General features: G+C 37.7%; 1 protein-coding gene across 1 annotated transcript in view; it reads left to right on the top strand.

Annotated features, from left to right (window-relative positions):
* The window catches only part of plch2a (phospholipase C, eta 2a), a 40232-nt gene that overhangs the window by 8489 nt on the left and 9336 nt on the right, over positions 1–22407 (top strand). Inside the window, exons 2-20 of the mRNA XM_077589265.1 lie at positions 940–1086; positions 3128–3371; positions 3559–3688; positions 6770–6940; positions 8004–8097; positions 8867–9070; positions 9841–9961; positions 13665–13836; positions 15882–15989; positions 17204–17356; positions 17485–17583; positions 17691–17788; positions 17870–17958; positions 18039–18221; positions 18452–18559; positions 19928–20052; positions 20244–20328; positions 20993–21139; positions 21289–21368. Of these exons, the coding sequence (XP_077445391.1) occupies positions 940–1086; positions 3128–3371; positions 3559–3688; positions 6770–6940; positions 8004–8097; positions 8867–9070; positions 9841–9961; positions 13665–13836; positions 15882–15989; positions 17204–17356; positions 17485–17583; positions 17691–17788; positions 17870–17958; positions 18039–18221; positions 18452–18559; positions 19928–20052; positions 20244–20328; positions 20993–21139; positions 21289–21368 (2558 nt within the window). The remainder of the gene's footprint in view (positions 1–939; positions 1087–3127; positions 3372–3558; positions 3689–6769; positions 6941–8003; positions 8098–8866; positions 9071–9840; positions 9962–13664; positions 13837–15881; positions 15990–17203; positions 17357–17484; positions 17584–17690; positions 17789–17869; positions 17959–18038; positions 18222–18451; positions 18560–19927; positions 20053–20243; positions 20329–20992; positions 21140–21288; positions 21369–22407) is intronic.

The following is a 22407-nucleotide window of genomic DNA, read 5'->3' as shown; positions in this document are numbered from 1 at the left end:
ACAAAACGGGCAAGAGTGGACGGAGCTACCGCTACCGGCTGCCACTTGAGCGGCGTCATCTTGGTTGCAGTAGCAAAAACGGATACAGACTCAAGAAAAAGACGTTGTAGAAAATGTATATCCTAATGTTTTTTCATTTTATTAGTTTGACCAAAACTATCCCTATACCTATCATTCTTTTTTTAACATCAGTTGGGCAACATAAACTAGGGTTGCAAACAAACGATGTCTGAACATTTTTTTAACATGAATAAAATAACATAAAAAATTAAATTGGTCAGTCTTTCAACAGGATGAAATGAGCTATCTAGGTTTTGATAGTTTTGGCTTTTTTGCTGTGGCTGTACATTTTCTCTTTGTTTCTTTGTGCAAATATAAGAATATATATTTTTTTGATGTATTTATAATTGAATACCCTTATACTTCAGTTTTTTAAAATAACAATCTATTCTACAAATATTTGATAGTGACAGCCCTTCTTGACAGTGTTTATGAAGGTCACATGCAAGGAGCCTTGGAGCTTTTATCCCCACCCCCCTTTGCTGAATACCACCCATTAGCTTCACGTGGAGGTATTTCATATGAAATCTTGTCAAGGACACACCCTCTATATTCAATGTTAGTGTATGACTTGTTTTGTTGACAGATTTAAAAACAAAACAAAAAAATGAAAAGAAAGATGGCTCTATTGTTTTCTTTTCTTGTAGATTTTAAGATGGTTGCATATATTAGACATCATATTGCAACCTTGGTTTTGTCAATCATATCCCTTTATATTTTCTTCCCAAGAGCCATGCTCAGAGTTCCCTTATAGCTTTTCACTACCTATTCATATCATATTAATCTGCATGCACTTCTAGACAATATTATCCAAACATTGTTGTTTTCTATTTGAACAGCTAGTTTTTTCCCTAATTGTCTGTTTTGTTTTCTTCCCAGTGGAGAAATGTATGAGCTCCATGCAGATGGGTACGCAGATGGTGAAGCTCCGTGGCAGCTCCAAGGGACTGGTGCGCTTTTTCTATCTAGACGAACACAAGTCCTGTATCCGCTGGAGGCCATCGCGCAAGAATGAAAAGGCCAAGAGTGAGTGTCATCTTCCCTGTAATCACACCTTCATTCAGGCGGCAAATATGAAGAAAATGCAATATAATGCAGCAAGCCTGGATGATTTTTCCTGATCAATCCTCTTTGAACCTTTGTATTTTTTGTACTACTCAAGATGAAATGCACTGCTTCACTTGGTGTTAATAAGTGAATTCAATTTTACCCCTCTGGGGCTTTAAGTATATATATATATATATATATATATATATATATATATATATATATATATATATATATATATATATATATATATATATATATATATATATATATATATATATATATATATATATATATATATATATAAGATTTTGTATTTAACAATAAGTATGTTACAGAGAATGGGAAAGGCTTTACAAATGTGAGAAGTAATATATTCAGGTATTTTAAAACAGATTGAACGGAATAAAACTTTGAGGCTGCTCATTGAGAAATGGCGTTAAATTGAGTGTTCACCCTAATGTTTCGTTGCAAGAAATCAGCAGCTTTATGGATTAGTTTCTTGTAGCGACTCAGTTCACTTCTCTTGCTCTCGCTCCCTCGCCACTCTAAACTTGGATCTAATAAAATTCAATAAATTTAATTATTCATCTGATTTAATCTGGCTGAGATGCTTTACACATATTTATCACAGGTTGCAAATCACACTTTTTGGCAAATGTTTTCAAATGATTGTTGTACTGAATATCAGTTTTTTTAAAGGCCCTGAAAAATCAAGGTTATTACTTTTTCCGAACCCTTTTCAACCCTTGCACTAGTTTCCCACATAAATATACTGTTTGGCCAATTGAATCTATAGGGGCACAGAAGCAACACTGTACTGTAAATGTCAATGAAAGTTAGATGTCACTCTGTGCCATCTAATAGAATCATCACCTCACTGCAGCTTATCAAAATAACCTTACTTCACAGCAACCTAGAGTATTTTCTTGTATTATTTATGAGATACACTGAGGAAAAACATTCTACCTGTCGGGATAACCACATGGGACAACACAGTATACAGTAGCATCTTAAAAGTGTCATCGAGTCTATATACTGTGTTATGCCTTGTTAAGATTAGTCTACTTTTTGTCTTTACTGCAGCATAATTGAAAGTTCACCAAATGAATTTTACAGTATTTGGATGAATACCCATTCAATGTTTCATCCTACTCATGATTTATGAATGAACCTTGTGGTTATCCACAACCCATGGCCAGATGCTCTTCTGATAAGGCACGAAGAGAACCAATTTGTTTTCAAATTTTAGCAGGCTACGGCTATGCAATCTGTCATAAAATATGATGATTTTATTTTCCTGTCTGTTGTTGATCAACTTTCTTTACGACTTATATGCTCACTTCAAAAATCACAATGTTCCATGACTAATATATACGTGTATATATATATATATATATATATATATATATATATATATATATATATACATATACATATATATATATATATATACATATATATATATATATATATATATATATATTCATTCATTTTCTGAACCGCTTATCCTCACAAGGTACAAGCGTTGCGGAGGGTGCTGGAGCCTATCCCAGCTGACTTCGGGCCGGTATAGTAAATTCTGAAAAAGAACGGTATCTCGCATATTTTGTGCTGCCCTGATTGTGTGTATCTTGACCACTGAGCTTCACAAAGTTGTACACAAGTACAGTAACATCAAGTATTAGTAATTACTATAATGCCTTTTTTTGTACAAAGAGCATATGCTTTATTTCTTGTCTAAGAATGTTCTTGAAAAGTATCAATATTCACTCTTCTTAAATATCTTATCTAATCTACCTATGTAATATCTATTTAAATTTCTGAATACTCCTCTAAATATTTTGAAGCCCTGTTCACTATCGCTAGCACATTTATGGTATCTTCCATTTTACATTAACAGTAAGCTAAAAGAACATAAAGGAATGCAGTGTGTCAACCTCAAATTATTTGTGATCATACTGTATAACCAGGTGATTAATGAACAACCTAATTAATGTTGTTTTGTTGCCTGCACCAGTCTCTATAGATTCCATTCGGGAGGTGGGTGAGGGTAAGCAGTCTGAGATCTTCCAGCGTTATGCTGAGGGATGCTTTGACCCCAACTGTTGCTTCACCTTGTACTACGGCGAGCACATGGAGTCCCTGGATCTTGTATCCGGTACTGGTGAGGAAGCACGAACTTGGATCACAGGCCTCAAATACCTGATAGCTGGCATCAGTGACGAGGATAGCCTGGCCAAGCGGCAGCGCACTCGAGACCAATATCCTTGGATGCTTTACTTGCTGACTTGTTGTTGTATGGAGTTTTAACTGTCTACTTTGGCACAAGCATGAATTACAAATAGTGATCTTTACATATTCTGATGCATTGATAAATAACACTGCAATATACAGTACATTCTTTGCCTTGTCTTTATTCAAGCTTTCTTTAACTCCACTTGATGTCACATGGCTAAAACAGACCTTCTCAGAGGCGGATAAGAATGGCGACGGGAGCTTGAGCATCAGTGAGGTTCTGCAGCTCCTACATAAACTCAATGTGAATTTACCACGACAGAAGGTCAAACAGATGTTCAAGGTACAGTCGGGTAACTTGTTATTTTATGTGATCAATTTGTCTTATTTTGTGTGACATAGATCAATTTGAAACTAGGAATTTAGTTTTTGTAAGAATTATTTATGCTGTTGGTTTTTCATTATTCACCTGCACCCTACATTTCCCTTGTCTAAATTCAGAATGAATAATTGAACTAAGCTGACCTACATACTATGACTTCATTTTTAAAGCATCATTCTCTGTTTGTAATGTGGTGATATATAAATTTGGTTTGCACCCCATCAGATTCGTGCTGACTGTTAATACTTTTTAGTGTAACTGATAACAATACTAGAAACGTACCAGCCATTGCACCATCTTGGTTGTGTTCATACAGTTAGCAATAGGAAATTATAATAATAAATAAGAAAATATTATGGCACGACTGTATTCAGTTGTTACCTTTGGAATTCTGGAATGCGGTTTGTTTACCTCTGTGTAGGAGAGGTATCATTATACAAGTATAATGAGATTTAAAGCTTTCAACACGTTGTGCACAAATAACAACAACAAACAGACAAATAATCAATGAATAAGAAAGAAAGAAATGAGTAGTCCAAGTGAGGTCAGCAGAGTGGAGCAGGCTTGTTCTGTTTGAAGTTTAGGATGAGTTCCATGGTTTTGGAGACGTTCAGAGCCAAGTTGTTGAGAGCGCACCACTCACTGAGTCTATGGACGCAACCACAAACAAACAAACACAAAGATAATCAATAAATAGTAATGATAAATAATCCCTAAATAGTAATAGATAACGGGGCCCGGTGGAGCGAGTGGTTAGCATGTCGGCCTCACAGCTCTGGGGTCCTGGGTTCGAATCCAGGTCATGTCCATCTATGTGGAGTTTGCATGTTCTCCCCGGGCCTGCGTGGGTTTCCTCCGGGTACTCCGGTTTCCTCCCACATTCCAAAAACATGCATGGTAGGCTGATTGGACACTCTAAATTGCCTATAGGTATGGGTGTGTGTGCATGGTTGTCCGTCTCCTTGTGCCCTGCGATCGGCTGGCCACCGATTCTATCCCCCGCCTATGGCCCGGAGACAGCTGGGATTGGCTCCAGTATCCCCCGTGACCGCAATGAGGATAAAGTGGTTCAGAAAAGGAGATGCGATGAGTAATAGATAAATATAAGTGGTCAACATGAGCAAGTCATTAAGAGTGATAAAAACACTTGGAACTGAAGTTATTTGTATAGAAAATTCCGTTGATAGAACTATGTGCACCTTGACTCAGAGTGCACAGCTGTGCTTACTGTAGTGGCACATGACTTTGTCACTGCCTCCCCATCAGTAGGATTAGCACCCAGCCACATAAAGCACTATCTATGTTCTAGCCTTCCGCTCACAGAGAAGTTAGCCTGCTTATTGGACTAAGTCCAGGGCTCTGTTAACGGCATCCATATGGTGCTGTTGTGACACAGATGGCTTCTAATGTAATGCAAGGTAAACACACACGAGTCCATTCTGCCCCTCTGTGTTTTAAGATTGCCAAAGATTTGCGTGTGGAAAACCTCAGCTCGTTCTTGATTTAACCTATTCACAGGCAAGCATCTGTAGAGTTGATGGCGTTTTCTAATTTCTAAACACATGCACAAATACTTGCTTCCTAGCAAAATCCTTAATCTTTTTGGTCGTTTTTTCGCTGCCTTTTCTTTTCTTTTCGTTTATTCTCAATATTGAGGAAATTAACAATTATTTCCAACTACAGTGTTTTAATTTGTGGCATATGTACATTTGTAGGGCACACTTGCTAAAAAAATTCTTAATGTATAGCCCACAAGTTTATGTTAGCTGGCAATGAAATGTTATTTCACAGTCATATCTGGCTGTTTACTGACATCGCATTTCAAGAATCTTTATTAATGTAAAATTTTCATAATTAATGAAGACGGGCACAGGCATACACAGACCAACACCGACAGAGAAAATTGAAATGCAAACTTTCTGTAGTACTGTTTCTCAAGTTGTTGCTGTTTTGTTCATTGAAAATCCCAAGGTAATTTTAACGCAATTATAAATAATGAAAACAACATTTTACACTGGAATTCAATCAATTCATTAATTACAGCCTCCTAGTCAAAATACTTCTGTGTAGGGAAAGGCATCTCGATAAGATATTAACTGTATTCTTGAGTAGTAAACTTGAACAACTGTGTAATAATCACAGTTCATCCTATTTCAATAAATATAAGCAGGTATTCACATATTTAGAAAACTAAATCAAGCCAATATAAAGTATTTTTTTATCCTATAAAGATGCAGTAAAAGATTTTACTTGCCCAAATGTGATGAGCAGTGTTTTATCAGAAGGAAGCAAAACCCAGTTAGACAGTAAAAAAATCATTTATCCCATAATGAAACTTCTCAGCCTAGCTAGTTTCATAAAAATCACAAACTAATGGGACCCCACTGTTTTGATTCAAATCTGTTTCATGTTGTTACTAGCACACTTAACTCCAGGGCTATTTTTATGACACATTGTTTTGTTCGACTAATTTAGAATTTTTAGACTAATCTTTTCATGTGTTAATGCAACTGAATTCAGCTGAGTGCACAAAAACATTAAATGAGATCTAGAAAAAAATGCTGGCTTCTCTAGCGATCTTTTGCCAAATGAGTTATCACAGATGACTGATTATATATGGTGTCGAGGAAGAGCTCTTTTGGAAGAAGCAGCTACCGCAGTTCTTACTAATGAAATACATCCATATTAGCTGTTGAGCTAAAACGCTGAGCAGAATCCTGCTAACAAGTTAAGTGCCTGCTTCATACATAATGAATTGGAAAGAGCAAGACTAGATTGATGTTTAGAGTTCAATGACCGTTGTTCTCCAGCTAAACTTTTGCTATGGTGGTATCTATGGAAGATGTTTTCTCACTAATAAGATTCCTTTAGTGCTGCAACTTCAGAGTAATGCATCGATGACTGGTTTGTTCTCAGGGAGTATTTTCACTGAAGAACTTGGAAAGGAACACTCAGCTTTAAAAAAAATAACAGCAGAAGTAATTGAAATAAAGTACTACAGTATTCATCGAGTTGACTCTTTTGCTTACACCGGCTGTGCAGGAGGCCGACACAGACGACAACCAAGGAACTCTGGGATTTGAAGAGTTCTGCTCCTTTTACAAGATGATGTCAACCCGCAGAGATCTTTACCTCCTAATGCTCACCTACAGCAACCACAAAGACCACCTTGACACAGATGACCTGACCCGATTCTTAGAAATAGAGCAGAAGGTACTATCATTGTTGTCTTTGTGTGGATGCTTTGTAATACCTGAACTCTACAATAAAAGTCAAAGAATTCATACAATCAGTCCTCCCTGTCAGCATTCACATTGCTAGTAAGCAGCCTTGGCAAACCAAGTCCAATATGTGCCAAAAATATCTATGTTATCAGATGCCTTTTCTACAATTAACTGCTGATTTGGACTTAATTCTCATTGACATAACTTTGGGATATTTTCATTCTGGACTTGTGGTAGTGTGAAATGCAAAAAACAACTTTAGTTGACACTACTCAAGTGGTATTGGGTGTGGGAATATGTAGACAGCTAAAGGTCCTACATCGGAGACATTTGCAGTGCCCTTGCAATCCTAGAGGAAAATTTGCTAAGTCTTTTCTCTTCTCTGACATCACCATTGCACTGAAGAGGAAAAAAATGAGTTAATAAGCGTGACTGAAGTTTTTCTTAGGGAGCCAGACTGCTCCTTTCTCCAATTAGCAGTCTTGCAGGGCTTTTTAAAGATGCAGAGTCATTTTGAAGGGAAAATGCTTTGTTAGTAATATGCCACCTACATATAGGAATTTTTAATCATCATGTTATGGCACTTGGTTTTTGTATAACTAGCCATTTTGGGAGTTGAGTCATTTGTATTTGAAAACAACAATGCTGCAGGATTGTCTAGATACATTGACTCAGTTTTTCAAATTATTGACCAATTTTAGGCGTTTAACTCTTTTTTTTACAATGTAATGTTAGTTCTTCAACAATAGATTTTTTTAAGGAAGGAGTGGATCTGAATATAAAGGGTTCACTCCAATACCAGTGATATCCAAACCTATACTACCCATTGGAATTGATACCATTCTGAATAGATAGTTAACATGGTCACTGACCTAGCATCACGCGCCCCCATTTAAAACATCAATAAGAGGCGCAGACCATTTCACGCTCTATAACAGTAACCTCAGAAAAAAAATTGGATCATTGGTTGAGGGACACCCATTCATCTAACAGTTTCCAAGCTAATAAATTCTGCAATATTTTAGTTTGACATGGATTTTCATACTTTTTAGATGACCAAAGTGAGAAAGAGCCACTGTCTGGAGATTATCAACAAATCTGAGCCATGTTCAGAGAACCAGAAGAATGAAGTTTTAGGGATTGATGGTAAGAACATCTACTTTGTTATATTTCAGTGCTTGCATTTTGTCAGGATTGGAAATAAACTCACACTTACCATGAATGAAATCCAGAAAAATTTATGACATAAAGCATACTCTTCCTACTCTCTCTAAGACACCAATTCTGAAATCATATATTGAATAAAAAAAGATCTTTTAATAAAACATTTTTTTGTACAATATTATTATTTCAAGTGTTATAAATTCACTCAGATAACATTTCCATTATCCAACTTCTGTTTCCAACAGTAAAATGGCTTTATTAAAAATCTTCTCTTTGAAATATAGGGTGAGTGAGCTAAATGTTAAAACTCTGCTGTATTTTATTAAATGACACTGAGAATTGAAGCCAAAACCTTACAACATGCAGGGATTTAAATACCATTTTACTGGCTTTTGTCTCTTTTTTTAACCCTAACGCAAAAAGTCCCCCATTATCGATTAAGTGAGAATTTTTAATTTTCATAAAGAAAATAGAGAGTCTCCAACCTAATCATGTGTGTTGGAAACAGAAAAATGTGCACATCGTCTTTATTGGAGCAATAATTCGAGCTACTATTAGCTCTTAAGCAGTGTTAAACCAGTGTTATTTGATTGTCAAAACCCATCAATCAAAATCACTCCTCATTTTCAAAATGCAATGAGAGCAAATCCATAACTATGATTGCTCTTATAAATTGAATTACTTTAAAATTACTACAAAAAACCCAAACCTGCTCCTATTTGTTCTCAACGGCACTTTAATATCTTCTCAGGCTTTACAAATTACATGCGCAGTCCTGCAGGGGATATCTTCAACCCAGATCACTACAATGTTATCCAGGACATGAGCCAGCCGCTTTGCAACTACTACATTGCTTCGTCACACAACACTTACCTGATGGGAGACCAGCTTATGTCCCAGTCCAGAGTGGACATGTATGCTTGGGTGCTGCAGGCCGGCTGCCGCTGTGTTGAAGGTACTTTATTATCACCTGCAGCTTTACACTATTTAGGCAGAGTTGACATAGTGATACAATAGAGACAATATCATTAAGCACAATTAGGGGTGCACCGATCCAAACTTTCTGGCTGGTCACAAATTTTTGAAAAACCTCACCTTTTTATTTTTGCCGATCCCATTTTTATTTAATAAACAAGGTATGCTCTTTTAATATTCCATGAATGTCATGACAAATGATGTTATTTTTTCAACCGATCCCCAAAAATGTATTAAGGTGCCCCCGATCAAATGGTACACCTTAAAACATTTTTATCATTTTAATATTATCCAAAAGCATTTTAGTCTGAAGGCTAAAATTTTAAAGTATTTTAAACTCACGAGAAAAGAAATTAAATTGTTAAATATTATCACTATAATATTGCGAAATGAGTCAATGTTTCACTTGATTTATCTTGTTTCTTATTTATTACTACACTTGATCACAAATGAACTCACTCTTAGCTGTTCTTATTTTGAATGATGTAAACTTCCCATGGGAATTTCACAAGTCATGCTAGGTGGTGCCTTGTATACCTACAATGCGAACGTCACCAGCTACTCCATTACTTAGACCATCAACGATTACAGTGGTCAGACATCACTCCTTTGACAAAGACATCACTTAGTGAAAGGTTAAATGGGAAAAGTGGTTTGGCTTGAACAACAGTCAACTTAATGCAATATTGGTTCATGTTTTGGTTTGAAAATATGCTTTTCTCCCTGATTGACACATCTTATTGTCCACAGTGGATTGCTGGGATGGTCAGGATGGTGAGCCTATTGTTCATCATGGATATACTCTCACCTCCAAGATCCTCTTCAAAGACGTTATTGAAACCATCAACAAATATGCCTTCGTCAAGAATGAGTACGTTTTAAAACCCACGACCATTACACTTTTCTCAGTCTGAACCTGACATACTGTAAATCTTACTCGCAATCGGGGTGCTGGGTTAAAATCCAGGTCAGTCCACCTGTGTGGAGTTTGCATGTTCTGCACGGGCATGCGTGGGTTTTCTCCGGGTACTCTGGTTTCCTCCCACATTCCAACGACATGCATGGTAGGCTGATTGGACACTCTAAATTGCCGCTAGCCATAAGTGTGAGTGTGAATGGTTGTTTTTCTCCATGTGCCCTGTGATTCGCTGGTCACCAATTTGGGGTGTCCCCCGCCTCTGGCCCGAAGTCAGCTGGGATAGGCTCCAGCACCCCCCACGACCCTAGTCGTCTAGATTGATAAAGCGTTAGAAATTAGATGAGATGATCAGATATCATTCAATATTCTTAAAGAGGACAAATCTTAGATGTTCTCATCTCATTATCTGAAATGCTTTATTCTCATTAGGGTCATGGGGGTGCTGGAGCCTATCCCAGCCGACGCTGGGCCAGAGGCGGAGGACACCCTGTATCGGTGGCCAGCCAATCACAGGGCACAAGGAGATGGACAACCATGCACACTCACACCCATACCCATACCTAGGGGCAATTTAGAGTGTCCGATCAGCCTACCATGCATGTTTTAAGAATGTGGGGGGAAACCGAAGTACCCGGAGGAAACCCACGTAGGCCCAGGGAGAACATGCATACTCCATACAGGTGGACGTGACCTGGATTTGAACCCAGGACCCCAGAGCTGTGAGGCTGACGCGCTAACCACTGAAATTTAAACAATTCAGAATGCTTAACTAGTAGGTCACGGCTGTCAAAGTGGTGGCGCGGGGCACACCTCCGGCCCGCCACATCACTATCAGAAAAGTGTCAATTCATTAATCGATTAATTGTGGCAGCCTAGTTGATAAACATAATGGCCATCCGAATAAAACTGCAACCACAATGTGGCCCGTGACAAAAAAGTTTGGCACCCTTTCATTAGTTGAAATACTGCCCTTAAGACTATTATTTCTGTGTAATAATTTGAATAATCAAAATTCTATTGGTCTTATTAGGTGCTGGACACTACACAATGCAATATTTAAAGATAATATCATACATATTCATACATGAACTATGACATAAAAAAAACCTTGACTAAAAGCCATTAGAATTTTTTTTTAGAAGCAAAAAAAAGGCTTATCCATTTTGTCTCAGGTCACAAGGCAGAGAATTCTCCAGACATGGAGTTTTAACTGCAACTGTTCTATGATCCATGGAGACCAGTCAACATTTATGGCCCAAGTAAAGCCTCAAACGGTGTTCTTAAAATCTATTCTTAAACTCTCCTGTAGCCAAGGAAGGGCAGCAAAGACAGTTGTAATGTGCTCGGGTCCTTTCATGGAGGTTAGAAGTCTAGCAGCCACATTTCCAATATCTTGAAGGAGCTGAATGTTTTTTTTGCTGAGACTACAGTGCATTTCAGTCATGGTAAACTTTATGTTCTTTTCAATTACACTAAAAGCATTGGAATAATTGACTAATGATTAAATGACTAAATACGCCCTTGAATCCAGAGTAGTAAAGAGGCTCACTCTTACTTTTTGAACTCAACCCACAAATGGAAGTTATGTGATAGAACCACTACTCATCAGTGATCCTGGAGAGAAACCAAATCTGTGTTACAATAAGTGGTATAGGAATTGAGTTTTGCATTGAAAAAATGATTTTGATGTTAAAGCTTCCACATACATTGGTGTTATCATAGATGTCAAATCCATTTGAACTGGATGCATCGCAGCGAATGAAGTTATGTTCATCGCTGCCAACCCTACCAGCACAAATAGATAGAACGTCTATGAAAAGAGCCACATAATTGGACATCTATTATCATTAATGGCACTGAAAGAGTTAACACTAAAGAAACGCAACTTAAATTTAAGGCAGCTGGTGCATAAAGCTCCCGCTTGGTAGTGGTCGAAAAACTGTAATATTTTCTTTTTTCATAGTATGGTAAGTTATTCTTTGTCACTTTTTCATATTTTTTCACCAATGCAATTAACACAAAGAGAAATGTATACAATAGCGCTGTTATCAGGAGGCGGGGCAAACAGAGCCAACCCGGCCGGGAGAAATGTATAAAAATGTAAAACAAAATTAGAATTAAGTTTAGTGTAAGGTTAGATTAAACTTATTTTTGAATGTCTGCATCGTAATCCAAGTTCATTGAAATTTGTTGTTTGTTTGTTGTTGTTATATTACGATTCACCGGTGCAAAAAGTCTATACAAAAATATATATATACATATATTTATTATTTTTTTATTATTATTTTTTATTATTATTATTATTATTATTATTATTTTTTTTTTTTTTGACAGATTTCTGTCCAAACGTGTGGCCAGTTATTGGCAATAATGCATGAATGATCTCCTCAAGTACTTTATTTTAGTTACATTGTGCACCCCAAAATTTTCAATTTAGGTTATGATAACAATGAAAGACAAAACTGTAACTTTTACACAGGCATTATGCAACAAAACATTCAAATTTAACGCCTGTTTGTTGTCATCTGTATGCTCAGATGATCCTTGACATTTTGAATTGGAGAGTTGCAGCAATGTCTATTCAGATACCAAGAAAAATGTGTGTGGAAGAAGAGACACCCCCTTATTTTCTTTTAAGATAGCTGCATCTGAAGGTGATAATCCCATCGACATGCACACAGTTTGGAGGATGTGCAGAAAAGCGCTATTTTTAGAGTGAAAGGCAGAGAAATGCTCCATTTGCTGAGATTTTCATCCTTTTGTGTTTCTGAAAAAGTGATCATTAATACCCATTTAAAATCAGTGAGAAGAATTCGAAGGAAAAGGTCCCATTTAATATTAAAGGACGATCAGATTTCCTCCTGACCAGATGAGGAACGTCTATAAAGAGGGCTCACATGAGCAAAATAATAAAGAAAAGCTTATGAAGACTGCCACTCAAGGAATATATTGTCTGGTTTAGCTTTTAGATCTCATGTTTAGAAGGCAATTGATATATGTATGTCCATGGAATAACATAGGCTGAAAGAAAAATAGGCATTTTGTTTTCTAGAAATAATCACGACAATTTTTAGGACAAAATGTGGCTCCAGTGCTGGCACTGATTTAATCACTGTGTTTCTCAATTCGAATGTGCTTTACTTTGATTGGTAGTGTGCCTTATCTTGGTGTCATTTATAGGGCTTTATCGAGACCTGCTATTATTATGATAGCCGTGCATATTTAAGTATAATTATGGTCGTCAAGTGTCGTGGTAGAAGACTATATGCATTACCATATGATACACTTTCGGAACTTTTCATTCTTTAGAGCTACAAAAATAAACTTAACTTACAGTAAAGTAAGGAAATATAGTTTCAAATATCGCAGAGCAGGTATAAAATGAAACAATGACCTCTTAAAGTAGACCCATGCCATTACACTGGAAGATGCTTTACTATTAGGTGTTCAGCTGTGGGGCTTGTCAGTGACTACCATGTTTCCGCAAGCAATGCATATCAATTCCTCGAAATGCATGATAGATTTGTACGTGATTTCAATCTTGTGGACCCAAATGCACAACATTTCCAACAAATAGAACTTTATTATTTGTGATTTCCAGCATTTCCGCCTCATAAAAACAATCTCCTGTGTGACATTTTCTGCCTTACACCAGATTCCCAGTCATCCTCTCCATAGAGAACCACTGTAGTGTCCCGCAACAGAAAAAGATGGCTCAGTACCTCATTGATATTCTTGGGGACAAACTTGATGTTTCCAACATCAAAGCAGAAGAGTCTGGATGGCTACCTTCACCAGAGGCACTTAAGGGAAAGATCCTCGTTAAAGTAAGTCAAGGTTGTTAGTCAGCCCTTGCCCAATTTGACCTGGAAGTTTAAAACTGCCCTTTCAACTTGGACTTCAAAGGTAGAGATTCTGAGCAGTGAAGTGGTCAAGCTTGTGAAGAATGATGGTAATTTGTTGGAAAAAGAAGATCAGCCTTGGTGTCTATTGTAATGGCAATCAATCGGTGTCAATTGTAAAGGCAATCAATCGTTTAAGCAAGATCAGTCTACTTTTTTTTTATTTAAACATCCAGCGTACACGTCTCGAGCGTTTTTTGGGAATAACATTTTTAAGTACATAATCCTCAGTACTTGAAGAAGTTGAAATCTCAATCGTAGTTTATGTTGGAGGTTCAGCATAAAATTTTGCATTGTTGAGAAATATCTGTTCCACCCATCAAATTTAAAATAATCATAAATCAATAAATAAAGATATAATAAAGAACAGAAAAAGAAAAAAGATGTTTTTTGTGACAATAAAATGAAATAGAAAATAAATAGTAAAAATGAGCACAATCTTGAAGCGGGGAGACATTCTCATTCACTTAAATTCACTACTTCATACTAGGTAAATAAAAACATGGTTTCTTATTGTTGTAAAATGTAATATGTCCGGGCTGTGGAAAGTGTGCCTGTATGACGGCAGAATGACAGCTCTGGTCCTCCCGGGTGTGTATTTTTGGCATGAATCCATTTTGAAAGCAACATGATGTGCATTGAGCCATAGGTTTCCATAGCGATGATAACGCCTTGTGGTGGAGCTCAGAACGGTGGATTGTTCCATTTTAATATCATATTTGAATCAATTTTGAGGCTCTTCGTCAACTAACTGTGTAAAATACATGAACATGTTCCTCCCCTAGCCAACAAGCAATCCCCCAGGAAAATTGATGACCGACAGGCATCTCGCAAATTATAGTGTGAGGTCTAATAGAGGAAACTGAGCTAACTGGAGGAAAAAGTGACGTTAGTCGATAATTTAACAACTGTGCTTAAAAGCAGAAATATTGTCATAAATTCCAACTTCAAGTTTAGGCCTGATTTTTGAAGATCAATTATTATTTTGTAACAGATCTTTGATGCAGCATATTGAAGTTAAGTAGGCTGCATAGTCACCAAATGCGTTCACTGAGGTGTAGGCTCAGTATCAATATATGGTGTTACATAAACGTCTTAATCCACTACTGCACTTGTCAGCAGTAGTATATAGTCGTAATAGCATCAATGTAAAAATCGCATCATTTTTAAAGTGCCCCAAACCTCATGATGAGAATGCAGTACTATAGTTATTTTCAGCCTGTATCGTGATTTTTTTCTCCCCAGAGAAATGTTGCAAAATAAGAAGTCGAGCGCATACATTATACGTATTAGGGAATTTCCAAGCTGATTGGTTTTCACTACGGATCCAATCCAATTTTTTTTCTAATTACTATTTGCCCATTCCCATCCGATACCCATATATAGTCTATCTTGTAGGAAGAATGCGAATTTAATGTAACGATTAAATGGCCACTCATTAATTCATTTTCCGAACCGCTTATCCTTACAAAGGTCACGGGGGTGCTGGAGTTCATCCCAGCTTGCTATGGGCACCAGGCGAGGGCCACCCTGAATTGGTGGACAGCCAATCACAGGGCACTCACTAGTAAGGGCAATTAAAAGTGATCAATCAGCCTGAATGTTTTGGGGATGTGAGAGGAAACCGGAGTACCCGGAGAAAACCCTCTCAAGCCCAGGGAGAACATGCATCCACATGGGATTGAACCCTCTATCTCAGAACTGTGAAACTGACGCACTAACCACTCGCCCAGAACAAATAGGTAATGTTTTATTAATAACATGTTATAAAAGTTAAGAACATGCATTCTTGGGTTTGCTCGCCAGATGCTTGTTTAATAGTTCCCCCACATGAACAAAATGCAAATTACACATGCAAACAGTATAAGGAAAAATAGAACTGTAGAAAAATTAAAATTCCAGTTCATTGTCATACTTATGCATTTATTTTTGCTGCACAACTACATTCCTAAATGTATTTTGTCCGACAGGGTAAAAAATTGCCGCCAAACATTGATGAAAACGCAGAAGAAGGTGATGTGTCAGATGAAGACAGTGCAGATGAGATGGAAGATGACTGCAAATTGATGAATGGAGATGTATGTAACCTTATTTTTTCAAACACATTTGTTTAATTGAAAGAGGCGAGAAACCTAAGGCTTGAATGTAAACCAAAAACGTACCCTTTCCCATTTTCTTTGAGCATATACACTGTACATGCTCAAAGGAAACACTATAGTAATACCTTGACATACGAGTGTCCCAACATACGAGGTATTTGTTACTTTGTGAACGTAGGTGGTGAATTAGAACAATTAAAAACATGAATTTGTGTTTATTTTCAGAGGGTGGGAACGAAATAATTTGTGTTTAGTTATTTTAAATGAGAACAATTGGTTTGAAATACGAGTAAATTGACATACGAGCTCAGTCCCGCAACGCATTAAGATCCTATCTCAAGGTATTACTGTACATTGTACAGTATCGCTCCAGATTTAAATCAGTAGGTTTATAGCTAAACTCTGCCATCATGTGGCTACATTCAACATTACAGTTGCATTTAACATTTAAAAACATGTAAGTCAGTCTTGAATCTTGGATTGTTTTTTTCCCACCGTAAGCTCTATTTTGTTTTATTATTATTTTTAGGCAATGCAAAACTATTGCAATGCAATATCTTTAACAAAACGACTACATATACTATAGTAATGATATAGATAGATCAAAGTCATACCTGTTATGCCCTCTTTTAGAATTTAGGCAACTGCAGATAAAGCAGACCAACAATAGAGACAATATGACTGTCCTGCGCAGTCGTCTATTACGTAAAAATCAGTCAACTATGACAAGGTAATGTTTGCGGGAAAAAAACAATCTTGCAAAGGACTGAAAAGTTTAACTGGTATTGTGTGAAAATATATTTTAAAAATAATGTCTAAAATCCACTGATTGCACTTCTAAGATTGGTGGAAAGGTTTCCTCTATAGGTTGGAACAAAAACCCGCCCCCAATGCGACCCTTTCTGAAATAGTTTGTCCACCTTCTGGTCTAAAATTATGACCTACTTGACCCAAAATGTGCTGTTCATGGATGTGACCAGTAAGTCTTTGTGACCAAAAATAATCATTTTCTCAAATGAAGCATTTAATGTTTTGGAACTTTCATCTGTGTTGAATTTAAGCAGTTCACTTACTTCATAGTAGGATTCATTTTTTTGCACTGCTTTTAAAATTTCATCATACTTTGTGACACAGTACAGTACTGTGTATACAGTAAAAGGCATTCTATTCTAATCTATATTCTCCTTATTTAGATGTCTACCAACAGGAAGCTGGTGGAAAATATGGCCAAGAAAAAACTGGACAACCTGATGAAGGAGTCCAAGATTCGAGACAGAGAAGACCCAGACAGTTTCACAATTACTGCACTTCCACCTGCTGGACATTTAGAGAAAACTGACACAGAGGTCAGAATTAAATACCAGCACATTTTATGCACTACAAAATACAGTAGAGATTAACGTAAAAATATTATTTGTTTTATTAAAGGATGTTAAAACCTACTTGCTAGTGTCACTAATTTTACTTCTGCCAGGCTAAAGGGCACGACGGATCAGTCACATCGGATGATGCTAACACCAGCAACAATAAGCGCACTGGCCACTCATTTATAGGGAGCTTCTCAAAACGCAAGGTTTGCTTTTTGTCTATTTCTGTTTGTTTTGCCCTTACAAAGGGAAAATGCATATTTCCATGCAAAGACTATTTTTTATGATCTCTGTTATTCTGTCCCCACAACAGAAAAAAACCAAGCTGAAAAAAACCTCAAGCTTGGAAGACACCGATACTGACCAAGAGAGCTCCAGCAGTGCATCACGCGCACCCCTACATCACAACAAGTGAAACACGCCCTGAGACACAATTGTGACTTGGTGTTGATGTTTGATGTATCATTTCTTTGTAATCCCCAACCCTTCCAGAAAGAAGAAAACCATGAAGTTATCCCGAGCCCTGTCTGACCTGGTCAAATACACATGTTCTGTAGGCCTCTATGACGTCGAAGCACAAGGTGTGTTCTTGACTGCATGTGAACAAGACGCGTGCCAAGTATGTGATTAACCTATGTTAGTTGCATGGTATGCATGGCAGCCAACTGCAGCTGGCAGGTTTCATCCCTGAGTGAAACCAAAGCTCATCAGGTGATGCAGCAGAAAGCCACCTCCTTCAACCACTTTAACCAGCGACAGCTCTCTCGCATCTACCCCTCTTCATATCGCGTGGACTCTTCAAACTTCAACCCGCAACCCTTCTGGAACGCAGGCTGCCAACTCGGTATAGGATTGGATAACTTTATTCATCCCGTATTCGGGAAATTTCGTTGTTACAGTAGCAAGAGGGTGAGGATGCAGAAATAGGAAAGGCATTTTAGACATAAATAGATAGGTAATAAGTAAGTTAATAAATAAATACATGAATAAATATATAAATATGGGTATGCCATTGTAATAGTCATCACTTTGCATCCATTTGTTGACTCGCATAACTGGAGGCTGTTATTACAGTTGCACTCAACTACCAGTCCGAGGGTCGTGTCCTTCAGCTCAACAGAGCCAAATTCTACAGCAACGGCAACTGCGGCTTCATCCTCAAACCCAAATGCATGTGTGAAGGTGAGCGCGCTTGCTTGGAACTGCTTTACATTTTCATATTTTATATCGGGTATCACAATGTTCCTCTCACTTTTTGCATTTTCAATCAATCCAAATGTGATTTTGATTACATCTAATTATAAGACTGTTATGCTGAGGTTGTTTTCTCCTACCATAATAGTCTAGTTCGTGTCCAATAAAATAGATACATTGTTTAAATCAGGGGTTTCAAACTCAATTAAGAATGGTACCTCTACTTACAAATGCTTCTACATAGGATAATTTCTGGTTACGAAACACTTTGATGTGCAAATAATTGTTTCAATGTACGAAAACAAAATCCACGTTACGAAATCCCCCAAAATGTAAATGCATTTCCAGTATCAGTTTCAATTAGTTTTGTAAATAGAGGTACCCCTGTATTTAGACATTTTGAAATAGAATCTGGGTGGATCTAGCGTGCATCATTACTTTTGTACTTTTGTAATTGTATGTTTAATATTCTTTTTTTCTTAAAGATTTTAAATTACAACTTTTTTTGTCAGTCATAAAACAATTTATGTAAATGTGTTTATCTAGAGCTTTATTGCCCCTGGCAAATTGCAGGTGGGCTAAACGTATACTACAATTGCCCACAGATTGAGACCCCTGGTTTAAATGACTATTCATTCATTCATTCATTCATTCATTCTTTCATTCATTTCCCTTAACACTTATCCTGGGTCGAGTGGTTTGCCCTGCCAATTGCAGGACACACATACAAATAACCCACTCATACTTATAATAACACCTACGGAGAAATTTAGAATGCTCATGTAGCCTAACAAGTCTTGGGACATGGGACAAAGGCAGAGTACCTGAAGAACACCCAGTATGGGGAGAACATGCAAATGCCACACAAAAAGGCTGAAGCCTGGAATTAGACTCTTAATCTCAGAACTGTGAGGTGGATGTGCTCGCCATTCTACCACTATGCCTAGAAGATATTCATAAATAGTGTGGTATGAAGCGTGACCGGACGTTTGGTTGCCGGACGTTTGATCGCCCCGACGTTTGGTCGCCCGGACGTTTGGTAGAACTGACTTTTGGTAGAACGGACATTTGGTAGAACAGGTTCAGTTTACTGTTGAAACCAGCTCTCAAAATTGTAATCATGAGGGAGAGTGAGTTTAATATCTAAATATCTAATATCAAAATATCAATAAGAGCACTCATTTAACACAACATCCGGGTGCCACGCAAGATCTACATCCGGGTTACCACGAGCGATCTTTATTCTATTCGGTATGAAGTAGCATTAGTGTGAATTGCCTCAACAATGCATTATATAATAGTTATATTAATAATGTTATTTAACTTTTTCCTCCACTGTGCTTTGCTACATTTCAGATGCTTTTAATCCCAATTCGGAGGATCCACGACCAGGTCAAATGAAGAAGCAGTTGGTATTGAAGATCATTAGTGGACAGCAGTTGCCCAAACCCAAAGACTCTATGATGGGGGACAGAGGAGAGGTAGAACACACTCATACTCATTTTCATAAGGGTACATGAAATAGCTGGCGACCAGTCAAATGCAGGCCGCCATAATAGAGAATGAATGGTTGCATTTGGACCTATTGTACATGTTAACAGTACACACTTCATCATTGCATGGTGACATTGGATTAACTATTGTATGTTTTCTGGTATGCCATGTCTGTCAGATCATTGATCCCTTTGTGGAAGTGGAGATCATTGGACTTCCGGTGGACTGCGCCAAGGAGCAAACTCGAGTAGTGGATGATAATGGTGAGTACCATTATTTTTTTACCTTTCACAATTTTTATCTTCTGCCTTTTTATGACCACTACTCAATTGGTTATTTAAACCAGTGAATGCAGTTTAATAATTCATGTTTTTTTTACGGAAAGGTTTATACCACAATGTGGACAATATATGTGGCCATAAGCTCACACTGCTTTCCCTACTGTAAAATATCAAAAGTAACCGTCTACTAACAGAAGTTCAGTCTTGGCTAAGGAAGCTTCTGTTTTGGTTGTGCAATTTGCATATTAAATCCTATGTGGGAAAAAAAATCTAAAGTAAGAGAAATCATGATTTATATTGTTTTCGAGGAACATGCAAGTTAAAAGTACATAGTTTGGCTGCTTATATGTTGTTGGATGTATTATTGATAGGCTGAGCCCAAAGAGACCTGCGCATGCCAAACCTCTGTCTGTACAGAAAAACACACTCCCTGAATAATGTATTACTACTGAGCTGAATTCCACAGTACAACACTCTCTTGACTCTACTTTTGCCTCCTTCTCCTCCTATCACTTGTCTCTGTTATTCTTATTATCTTTTCATTTCTTACTTTTGCTCTTCTGTGTTCTTCCAACACATTGTTTGTTTAACCCTTTATCTTTTTGATTTTTCAACACCCAAAACCTTGTTTGGGATGATCCCACAGGTTTCAACCCGATGTGGGAGGAGACTTTGGTGTTCACGATCCACATGCCAGAACTGACTCTTGTGCGCTTCCTCGTCTGGGACCACGACCCCATTGGTCAAGACTTCATTGGGCAACGTTCCATTGCCTTCAACAGCATGATGCCAGGTAAATATACTCATCGCCTACACGCATATTTACAATTTTATGATTAGTGTGTGTCTGGCTGACTTCTGATGAGCGCATTATGCGCATGTTAATATATCTTGACTTTCATTTAGATTTGATTATGGAAAACCTTTTTTTTTTGTGTACAGGTTATCGCCACGTATACTTAGAAGGTATGGAGGAGGCTTCCATCTTTGTCCATGTAGCTGTGCATGACATCACTGGTAAGGTAGGTACTCCTGTGATTGTCATCTCTTAATTATTCTAGCACCGATGGCAATACGGTACTAAAATTGCATCACAGATATAGAAAGAAATAAGAAATCCTGTGCCAATGGTGTGCAATATATCGTGACCGGACGTTTGGTCGCCGGACTTTTGGTCGCCGGACGTTTGGTCGCGGACGTTTGGTCGCGGACGTTTGGTCGCCCGGACCCAAATAACTGGCGACCAAACGTCCGGCGACCAAACGTCCGGCAACCAAAAGTCCGGCGACCAAACGTCCGGCGACCAAACGTCCAGCGACCAAAAGTCCAGCGACCAAAAGTCTGGCGACAAAACAAGGTAAAACAACATGTTCTACGCATCAATAAAAGCCAACAATGGCCCTGAGCAGTTTCACTGGGCGGACGTGTGAGTGTACAAGAGTTTGTATGTACATGAGTTGTCCCCTCGGGAAGGGACTTCAGTCGGGGTCTTAACAAGTTCTCCAACAAAACACAATAAAAGTACGGGAAATTTGGAGCTTTTCTTTAGCCTAATAATTAATAGGGCATTGAGTATGACTAAATAATAATTCGCAGTTTGTATTTAGGGAATTTGAGCAACGATTTAAATGATAATTATCAATAACCTTCCGGGCGACCAAACGTCCGGCGACCAAAAGTCCAGTGAACAAATGGCAGAGTACCTAAACATATGGTTTTTAAGAGCTAGCTTCAGCATACCAGTCAAAAGAGAATCACTTGTCGTCCTTCCCAAGATGAGGATACACATCCAGTTGTGGGGCATTCAATCATCCTTCTGTTGATCACTAGTACACGTCCCACCCACCCAATTGAAGTGGGAGGGTGGCAGCAAATGAATTCACTTTCATTTGCTGTCAACCCTAGCGTGGTCAATGGCAACAACTGAGTTAATAGAAGATGCTTTGGCATTAATGAAATAGTATTTTAAAAATTGGTTAAAAATGAGATCATTACAACTTCATTGAATGTCAATGTATTGACTTTGATGGGACTGCTTCTCTCCACTTTTACTCATCTGGT

Source organism: Stigmatopora argus, chromosome 1, assembly GCF_051989625.1.
Source record: "Stigmatopora argus isolate UIUO_Sarg chromosome 1, RoL_Sarg_1.0, whole genome shotgun sequence".
NCBI classification, from domain to species: domain Eukaryota; kingdom Metazoa; phylum Chordata; class Actinopteri; order Syngnathiformes; family Syngnathidae; genus Stigmatopora; species Stigmatopora argus.
Note: the sequence above shows the minus strand (reverse complement) of the source record. Positions and strands in the feature narration are given on the sequence as shown.